This window comes from Phodopus roborovskii, unplaced genomic scaffold (genome assembly GCF_943737965.1).
Source record: "Phodopus roborovskii unplaced genomic scaffold, PHOROB, whole genome shotgun sequence".
NCBI classification, from domain to species: Eukaryota; Metazoa; Chordata; class Mammalia; order Rodentia; family Cricetidae; genus Phodopus; species Phodopus roborovskii.
Window position 1 is genome coordinate 19,404,344 of NW_026126514.1, and position 14,758 is coordinate 19,419,101.

At 45.1% G+C, this 14,758-nt stretch overlaps 1 protein-coding gene across 2 annotated transcripts; it reads left to right on the forward strand.

Annotated features, from left to right (window-relative positions):
- The first annotated feature begins 567 nt into the window (after positions 1 to 567).
- Dact1 (dishevelled binding antagonist of beta catenin 1) lies at positions 568 to 8,975 on the forward strand. 2 transcript variants are annotated; one of them, XM_051195955.1, is made up of 4 exons: positions 568 to 1,051; positions 3,426 to 3,558; positions 4,330 to 4,485; positions 7,123 to 8,975. In XM_051195955.1, the coding sequence occupies exons 1-4, from the start codon at positions 728 to 730 to the stop codon at positions 8,946 to 8,948; spliced, it is 2,439 nt and encodes an 812-aa protein (XP_051051912.1). In that variant the 5' UTR covers positions 568 to 727; the 3' UTR covers positions 8,949 to 8,975. The 2 variants fall into 2 exon arrangements, with proteins under 2 accessions (XP_051051912.1, XP_051051913.1); XM_051195956.1 differs by having other exon boundaries at positions 7,234 to 8,975.
- The last annotated feature ends 5,783 nt before the right edge of the window (positions 8,976 to 14,758 follow it).

The window sequence follows — 14,758 nt, forward strand, 5'->3', positions numbered from 1 at the left end:
CATAAAGTCTAGGCTTTTAAAAGAATTGATGCGACTGCTGGCCTTACAGCAGCATCCTTCTAACTGGTTTTAAATGTCTTCTACAGCAAAGCTTCCGTTGGAAAGCTCAAACAAACCAAGAGTTTCAGAAAAACATTCTTGCTTTGTATTCCCCCCCCCCAATTACAAAATAGAGTTTAAAACAAAGACAACCCCCAAGCCCAAATCCACAGAAATGGTGTTCGAGTACCCAGGCGATATTAGCTTGGGATGGCGAAACCCAAATCCGAGGGAACGGACTCCGAGAGTGGACGCGTGAGGAAGGGGTTAAGTTGCAGAAAGTTGTCCCGGGAGCCTGAAGCCACGGCGCCCGCGAGGGACCGGCCCGCGAGGCTGGCTGTAACAAGATGCCCGTCCTGCGCCCGCTAAAGTCTCCGGAGATGGAGCCGAGCCAATCGGCACGGAGGGGACCGCGGTGCCGCCGGACCGAAAAGGGGGCGCGGAGCCGGGGCGGGGCCGGGGCGGGGCGCGGGCAGCCGTGGCGCCTGTCAGGAGCTGAGCGCCGCAAGCCGGCGGCGGGCGGGGTGGCGGGTGGCGGGGCTGGGAGTGACGTAGTGTGGCCGGGGCGTTATCAGCTGCGGGGCCGCAGACTGGAGCGTCGCGGGACGCGAGTGCGAGCGGCATGAGTGCTCGCCTGTGGTCCTAGCGCGAGCTGCTGCGCCCGGGTTGGCCCGGTTTCGGGGGGGTCATGAAGCCCGACGGAGCGCGCGAGCCGGAGCCGCTGACCCCCGGCCGGGGCTCGGAGCCCGAGGGGCGCTGGCGCGAGAGGGGCGAGGCGGACACGGAGCGACAGCGCACCCGGGAGCGCCAGGAGGCCACGCTGGCGGGGCTGGCGGAGCTGGGGTACCTGCGGCAACGCCAGGAGCTGCTGGTGCGCGGCGCGCTGCGCTGCTCCGGGGCCGCGGGGACTGTCGCGCCGCGCGCCGGGGAGCTGCGGGGGGACGCGGCGCAGCGCAGCCGTCTGGAGGAGAAGTTCCTAGAGGAGAACATCTTGCTGTTGCGGAGGCAGTTGGTAGGTGGTGGCCGCTGGCGGGTCCCTTAGCCTCTGGCCGCGGAATCCCTGGCCATGACCTGACCCCCGCCTCGATTTTCCCTGACCCCTGGTGTCGTGGATGCCTGGGGCGTATGACTTCCACGCGTTGCTGGCGGATGCCTGCTTTGTGTCACCTGAGGAGCTGACGACCTAGTGAGGATTGTGGGGAAGGGGTGGCGGCTCCTCCCTCCCTCCTGCATTTGGAATTCTTGGAGTCCCTTGATTCCAGCCTGAAAGTTAGGCTTCGGCATGCCCCCTTCCCCAGAGGTTTGCAACCCCCACTTAAACTGCCATTTCACTTCATGGTCTCCCTAGTTACCCCCCTCCCCAGGGGTAGACAAAAGCGAGGAGATGGTTTGTGGCTAGGCTAACTGTCCAACATTGAGTTTTACGGTTCCGGCGAAGCTCCTGCTGGGAGCCGTGCCCCTGCCGGTGCTCCCTCCCCTGCAAGTCTTTCGCCTGAGATGGTGCTCAGTTTTAAATAGAAGTCCTTTGTATAAGGCAGCTAAAACTAGATGCAAATACTGGCAATTTGGCTTGAAAGCTTGCCCCCTCCTCTCGTATTTATCCGGTCCGCCAGCTGTGCTTGGTGGTGGAGATGGGAGAAGAGGGGACTTGCTCGCTGGGAGCATTTATCTTATTGGATTTCTGTCACTGTCTCAGACATTCTGTGCAGTCTTCATTAACCAAGGAAGAAAAAGAACTTTGGACCTTTATGTGTTGAGAACAGCTTTTGACGCCGCCTCAAAATAATGGCGGCAGCTTTGTTTCAGTGACCTCAAAATGTAGTTTTGGAAACAGCAAAAAGATTCTTAACCCCTCCTGTTATATTACACTACTTATGCTAGATAATGGTCCTCTGAAAGTGGATGCTGTGGGTTGTCACGTGTTTTCGTGTATTGCCATTTTCCAGATTATTTGTGTGTTTATTGAGCATCTAAGTGCTTTAACTTCATTTTTTTCCTGATGAAATTCAAATGTTAGCACACAAGCATATGGTTTATGTCTCCCAGCTTTTAGAGTCATGGGACATGAGCAAGGACTGGATATTTCTGTGTGTTTATTTTGCAAGGTTGTGCGCTGTGGTTTGTGCAATGGCTCTGTTTTGGCATTTTTACTGTTTCTTTGGTGATAGAACAGAATTGTATGTACATGAATTTGAGCCAGTTCTTTCTGGTTGTGACTGGCCGTTTCCATTTCGGCATTGTCTTGTACAATAGCACCTTTTCGTCTTCACGAATCTCAAGATCGTGAGTGGTGCATTCCTATTGTCCGCTTCAGGGGAGCAAGGCAGTGTGTCAGAAGAATTCCACCGCAAGTCAGTGTTTATGGTGCTGTTTTCATTTGTAGACTTGGCACTTTTGATTTGAACCAGATGCCTTTTGCGTTCTTCTGCTTTTCTAGCAGTAGGAAGCACTAGATGGCGGTGTGAGTTAGCTCAACCAATCTGTCACTTTTGGAAACCCAAGCTGAGTTCAAATCTTGATGGGCTTTCCCTCGAGGGTTTTGGATTCTGCCAGCTCACATTATACTTGGCGCTGGCTATTAGTATTAATTTCTCACTTTCAAAGGCCCTAAGACTGATTAAGCCCCACTAAGCAACTAATAGAAAACAAAATTCTGTAGGCCATGACATTTGGCCAGAAAACCTCACCTAAGAAAGATTATAGTGTACTGTAGGAAATCTATTACTCTGTCACTTCAAGAGCCTGCTGTGAAGGATTTTCTTTAAACTGGCTGTACACCAGAGGATTTAAAGTCGTACAGATTCCTTGCCCTTCCCTATAAAAAAGACACTATTTGTATAGATTAGAAAAATCAAAGAACAAGTTTTGTCCTTTCCTATCCTACAGTAGTGGGCATTGAGTCCAGGGGCTAGTGCACAACAGCCAAGCTCTCTACCACTGAGCTACAACTCAGCCATATGTAGTTTTTTATTATTGTGTGTTTGGTGTATGCAAATGAGTGCATTTGCATCTATCATTCCTGTAGAGGTCAAAGGACAACTTTCCAGAGATGGTTCTTCCTTTCCAGTCTGGGTTCAGGGGACTGAATTCAGATCAGGCTTGAGCAGCAAGCATCTTTTTTTTTTTTTTTTTTTTTTTTTTTTTTTTACCCAGAGTCATGTGCTGCTGGCCCTATTATTATTTTTAATGAACAAAGTTTGTATCACCAAAAATTATGAGAAAGTTTTAAAGATAGGGCATGCCTTTTGTTCTTGAAGTTTTGGTTTCAGATTATCCAGTCGGGTTTTGATCCAAAGGGGCTTAGTGACTTTAGATGAGTGGCTTGAGTAGACTTTCTGGCATTGTGCAGTGTGCCCATTTTCCTTTCCCCACTTCTTCCTAATCAGAATTGTTTGAGGAGAAGAGATGCCGGTTTGTTGAATCAGTTGCAAGAACTTGACAAGCAGATAAGCGACCTGAGACTGGATGTTGGGAAGACCGCTGAAGAGCAGCTGGAGACAGACAGCCGGCCTAGCTCAGGTGAGCTGGCAGGCCCTTCAAGGGAAACACGGGAGCAAGTGTCTATGGAGTGTTTCCAATGTGAAGACATTTGAAGAGCAGCCTGTCATCTGGTTGCTCGAGAGGGAAATAAATTCAGTCTACAAATTTTCAATAATGAGGTTGAGCTGCCCAGTGTCCCCTGAGTCCAGAAAGGACAAAGTTCTATTCAGATTTCTGGGAGAGTAAACAGACCTCCATTGGAACAGACCTCCTTTGGAACCGGAGAAGGTCAGATGTAGGCTAGAAAATGAGTCACACTTCAGATTCCCTGAGATCACTGCAATTTCTTCTTCTTTTGAGCCATTTGACCCCTTAAGTTTCTTTTTCTCTTAAAGCTACTTATCTTCTTCAGGTTTTTTTTTTTTTTTGTAGTCCAGACTAACCTTTAATCCACTCTTGTCTTCTTTAGTGCTGGGATTATAGACATGAGCCTCCGTACCCAGAGAACTCAGTTTTTCCTTTTGAAAAAAACATTCATGATGAAGCTGAGGCTCTGTTAGATTTACACGCCTTTAAACGTGGAACAAAGAGGAGGATGAAGGGAACTTTGATTTTTTTGCCTTCTCTAAGGAATAGTTGAACTAAAACCATATAATTAGAACCCTAAAATCCACAGTGGTGTGAAAGCCCCCAATAATCTAAAACAAGACAACCAGCTTTCTTTTCTTTGATGCATACCCTTTTGTTTTTTTTAGACATGTGGATTATTGCTTCATATGATCTTGATTTCACCCATCTTTTTACTTGTAGGGTTTTATGAGCTGAGTGATGGGGCTTCAGGATCCCTTTCTAATTCCTCTAACTCCGTGTTCAGTGAGTGTTTGTCCAGTTGTCATTCCAGCACCTGCTTTTGCAGCCCCTTGGAGGCAGCTTTGACGATCACAGATGCCTGTCACAAATCTTCAGGTAAGGCTTTTTAGCATTGACAGAAATTTTAATTGGGAGAGGTCAGGGGTCTTTAAAGTTCTGTAGCTTCAGCTGCTTTCTATTTGGTCAGTGTTCTGCACATGGAGCCTACATTTTGATGTAGGCGACCATTTCCACTCACCAACTCTTTGGCTTTATATTATGGAATTAGAAAGACACTTTGCCTTTAGAGGAATTGCCCCATATTAGAGACATTGGGTTCTGCTTCTTTGCTGTTTAACACCCTCCCCTCCTTTTCTGATTCCTTTCTGATGCTGGTATTTGAATCCAGGTTTGTGCACATACTAAACACATGCTATACAATCTACAGCAGTTTTTACACTCCTTTTTGTGTTTCTAGAGTACGCCTTAGCATACTACCCATGAGCTATATCTCTAGTCCTTTATTTTCTTTTGTGAACTATCATGTTTTAAAGTACACATTGAGTTACATGTGTCCATCAGTCTAGTCAAAGGCTGTAGGCACTTCAGGGAGCAGTGGCCCTTCCATGTTTCTCAGAACACCCTACATAGTGAAATTTCCCAAAATCTCTATGTTATAATTCTCCACCCCAGGCTTCAGAGATAATCATGATATTGTTAGTGAGGGAAGAATTTGTGATGCTCTGCATACATTTATCTTCATTGAGTCTTCCCAACAGTTTTCAGGGTACAGTTGTTAACCTCTGGGGTGTAGTTACATATTAAGAAAACGAGGGGCTGAAGAGATGACTCAGCAGTTAAGAGCACTTACTGCTCTTGCAGAGGATCTGGGTTCAGGTCCCAGCACAACCATCTGTAACTCTTGTTCCAAGGGCACACATGTGGTACATACACATACACTCAGGTACATATACATAAAACTAATAGGAAAAAAACAGAATGAGGCCAAATAAGATTATTTAGGTGATTTAAGGCTGTATGGCTGGGCATGGCAGAATTTAAACTCAGATCTAACTTATGTTATTCCACCACTCCAAGGGAAATTGGAAATGGTTATAGTTAACCATCTTACCTGACAAACAAAGCTGTGGCCTATCAGCCAGCTATTGCCAGAAGCTCCCACCTGCTGAATGAGAGTTGTCCCTTAAAGTTGGAACTCCCACTTATTCCTATTATATTTTGGTAACTAAGACAGCAGAGAAAATAAGGATTAGAGCTGCTGCTGGAGGATGGGGAACATGCCACTGTACTTGGTGTTTTTCATCTGAGTACAAGGCTGAAGTCCAGGCAAAGCAAGCATTACACTGAGCAGTTGAGGCTGCTAATTGGTCAAGCGTTTGCAGGTGTACAGTCTGTGTCATCAGCAGCAATCAACCATTTGGGATGAGTTCAGAACCCTGTTATCTAGTAGCCGGTCCTCAAGTTCATTGCTAATTGCTCCCCATCACTCTGCAGATCTGGTTTCAGAGGGAAACTTTATAAATCCATTAAAAGGCACTTTGGGCAGATTTTCCTTGAAGACAGATTCCTAGCTCTTCCAAATGCCACATCATGACATAATCGAGACAGTTGGGCTGGGCCTTGGGGGCTGTTTTGTTCTACTCTAAGTCTAGAGAAAGATAAATGGCCACTCATAGGCAAATGTGACTGTAAGGCAAAAAAGCAGGTTTAAGGTATCAGGGGAGGGGTGGTGAGAAATTATGTCAGCTAGAGAGGTCTCATTTGCTTTTCTTCCCTGTCCTTTCTTTTCTTCAGAGATCTTTGTCCTTCTTTTTTCCTGCAACTCCAGGCACTCTTCATGCCAGGATTATGGGTGCTCATCACTCTGGGTGTACCCACTGCTAACAGATTCTTATTAGAAGTTGAGTAGGTATAGACACGGCATTTTCATTAAGAAAAAAAAATCCTACAAATTGTATCATCCTTGAGTCTAAGTTAATTTTTGTTTTTTCCCCACAAGACTGCTACTTATTGAAGGTCATAAAGCTTTTCCCCTAAACTGTTAACACAGAATTTGATACGTGGTAGGGTCTCACTATTTAAACGGATAGAAAGAACAGAGGAAAACTTCTAATTTCCCTAACTAAAGGTCATAAAGAGAATTTGTTATAATGTTTTCCAAGGTAGGAACCAAAACTTAACTAAGGGCTTTGTTTCATTGTATTTTTGACATGCACATTTTTGAGATGGAATTTCTCCTTTAAAAAACTTTTGTGTATGAATTATACATATATGTACATATACACACGTGAACATATCTATTGCAGTTATTGGAAACAGAGAAGGAGGTAAACATCGATTCTCTCTTATCACACTGGCAGGCACTGTTAGGATTTTGGTGTGCTCCACTTCAGAGTTTCTTTACATTGGTATCTTAAAAATTACAATGATTTACATCACAATTTTTGTTAAGGTTCATGAAGTGTTTCCTTATTCAGTAGTTTCAAAGCATTACGCATGGCTTTTTTTCTATTAAAACACCATACATATTTTTGTTGAAGTTCTTGAATATTTTTTGCCTTCATTCAGTAATTCATGAACTTTTCACCCAAATGTGTAGAACAGCAGTGTTTAGTATTTCTCAATCATTTGGTATTCTTTCTCTATCTGTTAACTTTCTCTTAATAAAATTTGGCCAGAGCCAAGTTGGCTCTACCAATTCATTTCTTCAGTGTCCCTTTACCTGTTTTTCAGATCTCATAGGATGGTTGGAATGTAAAGGCGGCCACTGTGAAGACCAGGCCTCAGGGGCATTTTGCAGTTCCCCCTCCACACCACAATTTAATTCCCTTGATGTCATTGCAGATGTGAATCCTAAATACCAGTGTGATCTTGTGTCTAAAAACGGGAATGATGTATACCGATACCCCAGTCCACTTCATGCTGTGGCTGTGCAGAGCCCAATGTTTCTCCTTTGTTTGACGGGCAACTCTCTGAGGGAAGAGGAGGGGCTTGGGAGCCATGCCAGTGACATTTGCGTTGGATCTGAACTGAATGCCGCCAAAACGGAGAATTCCTTGCCGTCTCCAAGCAGTTTGTGGTCCACTTCTCACCCTTCATCCAGTAAGAAAATGGATGGCTACATTCTGAGCCTGGTCCAGAAAAAAACCCACCCTGTAAGGACCAACAAACCTAGAACCAGTGTGAACGCTGATCCTACCAAGGGGCTTTTGAGGAATGGAAGTGTGTGTATCAGGGCCACTGGTGGCGTCCCACAGGGCAGTGGTGTGAACCTTAAGAATACGAAACAGATGTGCTTGCCGTCTGCGGGAATGGCCTCTTTGGAAAACGGGCCGTTCTCTCCACCTAAGCAGAGGTCAAAAGACTCAAAGGCGGAGCAGTTGGAAAGCAAGAGGCTGGCTCTGCCGGAGGGCGCTGCCATGGAACCCCAAGGCAAGCATCTGCCCAAAACCGCCAAGGCAGCCTCTCAAGAGCTCGCAAGGAGTCCGGCGGGGCTCGGGGAAGCCCTGAAGGAAAGCCACCAGGTTTCAGCTGTTTCTCCTAAAGCAAGCCCCGGCGGAGGCCCCGTCGCCCCGGCAGAGAGCAAAGCTCCCCAGCCCCAGAAAAAGATGGCGCAGAAGGGCGGCCTACAGGCCTTGCCCGCGGTGGACAGGCCGGTGTTGGACTTCAAAAGCGAGGGCTCTTCTCAGAGCCTCGAAGAAGGGCATCTGGTGAAGGCTCAGTTCATCCCGGGGCAGCAGGCGGGCGCCAGGCCCCACCGTGCACACCGGAACCCGGGCGTCGCTAGGAGCGCCACCCTGAAGGCCCGCGGCCCCGCAGCCCCGGAGCACGGCCTGCCCACCGTTAGGGAGAAGACGCGGGCGGCGGGCAAGAAGTGCCGCTTCCCCGACGACTCGGATACAAATAAGAAGCTCAGGAAGGCCTCGTCCAGGGGCAGGCGCGGCGGGCCGCCCGACGCGGGCCTTGCCGGCAGGCCCCTAGGCGCCGGCGGCCATAGGGCGGGCAGCAGGGCGCACGCGCACGCGCACGGACGGGAGCCGGTGGTGGCCAAGCCCAAGCACAAGCGAACCGACTACCGCCGGTGGAAGTCGTCGGCCGAGGTGTCGTACGAGGAGGCCCTGCGGCGGGCGCGGCGGGCCCGCAGGGAGCACGCGGGCGCCTACCCGGTGGCCGTGGCGCTGCCCTACGCCAGCCCCTACGCCTACGTGGCCAGCGACTCCGAGTACTCGGCCGAGTGCGAGTCGCTCTTCCACTCCACGGTGGTGGACACCAGTGAGGACGAGCAGAGCAACTACACCACCAACTGCTTCGGCGACAGCGAGTCGAGCGTGAGCGAGGGCGAGTTCGTGGGCGAGAGCACCAGCTCCAGCGACTCCGAGGAGAGCGGGGGCTTAATCTGGTCCCAGTTTGTCCAGACTCTGCCACTTCAAACGGTCACGGCCCCGGACCTCCACACCTGCCCCACCAAAACCTTTGTCAAGATCAAGGCTTCGCACAACCTCAAGAAGAAGATCCTCCGCTTCCGGTCTGGCTCTTTGAAACTGATGACCACCGTTTGAGGAGCCGATTGTAGCTAGTGTCTCCCCCCCCCCCCCAGTCTCTGAAAAGAAGAAGAAGGAAAAGGTGGTGTCTTAATATTTGTGTCATACTCAAATGGGATACTTAACCTTCTATATTAGAATAAGCCCAGGATACATTATGTCTCATCGTCATGTGTGGACCCTAGTGCCTTTGATGGAAGGTGAAGGATGTATCATTAGTTAGAAGTCAATATTGAGGTCTTAATGGTGGTGACAGTGAATGAATTTTGATTGTCAGCTGGTTTTTGGTTTATATTGTCCGAGCGTCTGGCAAAGTACAGGTTTTTGATGTTCAGGTTTTATTTGGATGAGACCTTTTGTTTCCAAGGTCCGTGGATGGAATCTTTAAGACATGAACTCGCTCCTTGATTCTTTAGGGCTGTGACCCTAAAAGGGCTTTCCAGTTGAGGGGCATTACATAAATTTGTGTGTAGAGTTGGTAGAAAAAATGGTTATTGCTTTCAGTAGATTTTTTAATGTCAACACTTCTCAGAGGTCTACCTCCCCCCACCCCTTTTTTTAAACTGGAGGTGGCAACCGGGATAGGGACACTGAAAGTACATTAAAAGGATTCACAAAAACCTTTGCCATGTGTAGTGCCCCAGCCTTTGTTACAGTAACCCTCTCTTGGGCCATATATCCAGCAGTCTTTGATGCCTTTCTCTCTGTTCCTAACTTGTAGCCACTACAACTGTTTGACACTTAGAGGGCTTGCCTTGGGGATAAAATGTTGGTCCTTTGATGCAAAGACATTCACTCTTTGTGGGCATGACTCTCTTAGTTGGCATGACCCTAAGCTCAGAATTGCTCACCGAGCACGGTGCCACATAAGCTCTGACCTAAACACTAGTGCATTCCAATCCCCACTGGACCACTGACTTATTTGGAAGGGCTTTAAATTAAAAAAAAATTTTTTTTTTTGGTAAACAGTATTGTGTAAAATAGCCTTTTTAAAATATCAATATATGCATGTTTTGTGCATGGGTAGTAGTTGTTTGGATTTCCGTTTTTGTATTCTTGTTGTTGAATTACTGTATGATATAAACAGTATGTGTTTTTATATATATCATTGTGTAAATTTAATATAACACATTATATGCTGTACGAAATGATTGGTTTTATTGCTGTTAACTTTGTTATTTGTTATAAAAACCAGATGTTTACACCTATAAATCTTGTGCTGGTTATTGGTGTTATTTTTGAAATTTATATTAGACTTGTTCTAGCAGCAGAATATTATTTGCAATAATTAAGATAGGTTTTACTGTGCTCAGAGAGGATAATGAATAGGCAATTTTTGAAAGGCAAACGACTTTAAAAATATTTTATTAGGTTTTTGTTATTTTATGTGAGTGTTTTGCCTGCATGTATGGATGTGGACCATGTGTGTGATTAGTGCCTGTGGAGGTCAGAAGAGGACACTAGATCCTGTGGACTGGAGTTACAGATGGTTGTAAACTACTCTGTGGGTGCTGGGAATTGAGCCTGGGTCCTTTTCAAGAGCAACAAGTGCTGGGAAGCAGTGAGCCATCTCTTCAGACACCCCAAACCCTTTCTTTAGATTTAAGTTTGGGTAGTTAAGGTAAATCTTATTATCTGGCCCCTCCTTTTCTTTGTTTTTTTTTCTGAGACAGGGTCTCACTGTAGCCCATTCTCACAGTCCTGCTTCATAAGTCACTTGAGTGAGTGCTGGGATTACAGATGTGTGCCTCCATGCCCAGTTTTAGATGACTTAGGGAAAGTTTTAGGAAGAATCCACCCGCAAGTTTTTATTACATTTTTTCAACATATGGAAAGTTGAAAGAAAATATAGTAAGCAAATGTGAAGTCAGCACCCAACTTTAAACGTTAGAGCATTTTTTTCAGTGTTTGCTTTAACTCAGTGTATGAGGCCAGATTGCTGCTTTTGTAGGCCAAAGCCAAATGCCAATCCTGCCATCTCCCTACCACACACTATTGCTTTGTTTATTAGACAAAACCTCACTATATAGCTCTGGCTGGCCTGAAAATCCTTATGCAGAATAGACTGGCCTTTTTAACTTACAGAAATCCACCTGTCTCTGCTTCCAGAGTTTTGGGATCAAAGGCATTCACCCCCACTCCCAGACTGCTACATTATTTTAAAGTGTATTTTAGGAGTGTTCTTTTATCTCTTAAAAACTCAGAGATGCATTTCCTAAGAGCAAGAAGATTTTCTGGTATCATGATCACACTTGAAATAACAGAAACCCATTAAATATTTATATTGATGTGCTTTAAAATTTTTTTTATGGCATTTTCAGAGAAGATGTGATAATCTCTGAGCTGGCTTCAATCAGTATAACCCAGAATGGCTTTGAACTCAGTCCTGTTTCTGCCTCCATCACTTCTGGGGTTACAGATGTGTGCCACAACACCTGACCTGTCTCAGGAACTTTAAATAGCAGATTCCTACCCTTTTCCATTTGCTACCAAGAGTCAACTGATGTTGCATGTTGCAATTGGTTATAGATTTCTAGTCTTCTTAATTTAGAATAATATACCCATATTTTAAAAATGCCATTAGCTTTTTAAAAATAGGCACAGTTACCTTAAAGAAAGAGCCCACTCTCTAGACTTGGTTGTTTTCTTGTACTCTATTGTAACATCTAGCCCCCATGGCCCCTATAAGCAAATGGAGGCTTGCATTTTTAAGTATTATTGGCAAGATTTCACTAGGGGTGTTGTGCTCTTTTATCGACTCACATCAAAGAGACATCAGTTCATTCCTTTATTACTGAACAGAATAGTGCTTCTTGGTGCACATGGATGTCTCTGTTATAAAATTATGTTTGCTTTGCAAATGGTTGGTGTTTGTGGGAGATTCTTCAGGGCTATTTGGATTCATCATCCCCCAAATTCTGCTTTGGGGCTTTAGTGTACCTTGCTGATCATCGTCTGAGTTAGTGCCTTGGTCCAAAATGAAATGGCGGTTTTCTAAGAATTGTTTCTTTTCCTTTCTTCACCGACACTCTAAGAGCTTTCCCCATAGTTCTGCCTTTTTCTTTGAACATTCAGTGATTAATTTTGTGTATGTGTGTGGGTGCACATATACCAGGGCTCATGTTTGAAGGTCAGAGGACAACTTGCAGAGTTGATTCTCTCCTTCCACCAAGGGGATCACAGGGATCAAACTCAGGTCTTCAGCTTTGGCTGCAAGCCCATTTGCCCACTCAGCCAATTAGTGGCCCCAAAATTGATTTTGCAGTTGCTAGAGTTCAGATGCTAATTTTAATACTAAAACAACAAAATTCCCTGAGATAACATTTTAGATATTTTTTCAAAATGTCTTGGAGTTGCTAGGTTTTTTTCCTATTCATATGTTCTTATATGTCACTCATTAATCTGTTCAGAATAGCTTTTCCTGATTACCCAACTAACCCTTGGCCAAGCACTAGGGATGGGGTGAGCTATGGTTTCTAATCTTGGCATGTGGTCACAGAGTTGATATTGTGAGGTATCTGACCTGCAGTCATTTCCAAGGTCTTCACAGCAACCGACCCTTATTCTCAGAGGGGACACTTCCTGAAAACCAGGGCTCAAAGACCATCAAAGAGCTCTAGATTTGTCCTCCTGACCCAGCACTCAGCTTCCATGTAGCCAGAAGCTGTCCCACACTTACAAAATGGGATTTTGTCCATTATTTTCAAAATCTCTGTTACTATTTAAAAAGAAGACTTCTTTAGAATATTCCCTATTTTTAAAGTTACAAATGCTCTTTGTAAAAATAAAAGCAGCCAAACAATACATAAACAACAATAAAAACCATCTTCTTCAATTTTCCCTCAATCCTACCCTTGGATAAGTTGGGCTGTCTATCTCCATAAAAAGTCTTACATACAACACACACATACAAACACATAACCTTGGTTCTTTTTCATAAAAAAATGAAGGCTCCCACTGTATGTTATTTTATTACTTGCATCTTTCATTTTGTGGATTGACATGGCAGATCTCACTCTCTCTAATGCTGCGTTTGAATGACATGTCACCCATAGTCTCAGATATTTGACTACTTGGTCGGCGTTGGTGTAACTGTTTGGAGTGGGTTTAGAAGGTGTGGTCTTACAGTAGGAATACGGTTCAAAGGCAGGTGTCATTCCCAGTTTACTCTCTCTCTCTTTTTTTTTTTTTTTTTTGCTTGTGCTTTGAGATGTGAGCTCCAACCATCATGCTTGCCTGAATGCTGTCATGGGAGTCTCCACTGTGATGATGATAGACTTGTTCCTCTGGAACCCTAAGCCCAATAAACCCTTCTTTAAGTTGTCTTGGTGATAGTGTTCTGTCACAACCATAGAAAAGTAACGGAGACAAACGGGTTTCCAAATATTTTTTTTTCTTTTTTGTTTTTCCAGACTAGAGTTTCTCTGTGCAGCCCTGGTTGTCCTGGAACCCACTCTGTAGATCAGGCTGGACTTGAACTTGGAGATCTGCCTACCTCTGCCTCCCAAGTGCTGGAATTAAAGGCAATGCACCACCACTGCCCAGATGCCCAGATCCATTTTTTTTTTTTTTTCAGTGAAGAAAGGAGCATCTGACTTTATGGATTTCTTGGGTTTGCCCAGCTTAGAAAAAAAAATTAGTACTTAGCCACAAAGTGCTGCTCAAGTGTTATCCATTTGCACTAGATTCTTTTCTGGTTCTTGGTAGCATGTGTTATTTTGTGCTGTGAGCTCACTTTGAGTGACCAAAGGCGCATGAGGCTTGGGTAAGGCTTTTGCCACACCATGATTTTCTTTTCGTCAGGTAGAGTCTTGTGGATATTTCCAGCCTGAACCACTCTGAATTAGTTTATCTCCTTTGGATTTCTTTGGCAACAGGGATAAATCCAAACCGTCCCTCTGTAGGCTGTGGTTGTGTGGTCTGGGAATGACTTTCCCAAGGTAACTTTTCTATTTTCCCCTGGGACCACTAAGTGTGATTTATTCTTCCTATTTTCATTTCAGTCCTTTCATTATGAGCATAGCCCTTTAGGGACCTATTTAGGAATATGGGGATACCTCAGTCCTAGATTCTGAATGGCTAAACTAAAACACTTGACTGGGGAAATGGGGAAGTCACCATAGGAATCAGAGGAAAACCCGGCATGGTGAATGTGGAGACATGTGGATCCCCAGGGCTCACTAGCTAGTTTGCCTAACCTACTTGGTGAGTTCCAGGCCAATGAGAGGCGGTAATCACAAACAAGAAATCTTGTAGCTCCTATGTGCATGTACACACGTAAATATATAACAATATCCTGTGCTTACATAACTAATAACCCCTCCCTGTTCTCTTGTGTGTACACCAGATAATTCATTTAAAATGCTTGTTAATCTTTTCTGAATTTTTTTTTTTACAGATAACTTGTTTTTCTTACTAGAAATAGAAATCATAGAGTCCCCATTGCTTTTATCAAGAAATTGGGTCCTTAGATTTTTTGGTTTTGTTTTGTTTTGTTTTTGAGACAGGATCTCACCGTGTAATCCAGACAGGCCTTGAACTTGTAATTCTCCTGCCTCAGTCTTAGAAATACTGAGGGTGGCAAACTGGTACCAGTGGGCTCAGCATACACAGGTCTTTCTGTGGCCAGGTGACTTTGTCTCCTGAACTTGTCACAGGTATATGCTGAATTGTTTAGAAACTGCAAAAATGTCTTCCAGGCTGGTCATGCACCTTCTAGTCTTGCCAGCTTTGCGGCCTTGTCAGAACTGGGCATGCTCAGTCATTTTAATTTTAGCCAATCAGGCGAATGTGCTATGCCATTTCCCTAAGATTTTAATTTGCATATC

What these genes read in the sequence shown, in the direction of transcription:
- Dact1 (XM_051195955.1), top strand. Translation starts at nt 728, where the DNA reads ATGAAGCCCGACGGAGCGCGCGAGCCGGAGCCGCTGACCCCCGGCCGG. An exon ending in AGACAGCCGGCCTAGCTCAG is followed by an intron (nt 3,559 to 4,329) that starts GTGAGCTGGCAG and finishes TTTTACTTGTAG; the next exon opens with GGTTTTATGAGCTGAGTGAT. An exon ending in TGCCTGTCACAAATCTTCAG is followed by an intron (nt 4,486 to 7,122) that starts GTAAGGCTTTTT and finishes CCTGTTTTTCAG; the next exon opens with ATCTCATAGGATGGTTGGAA.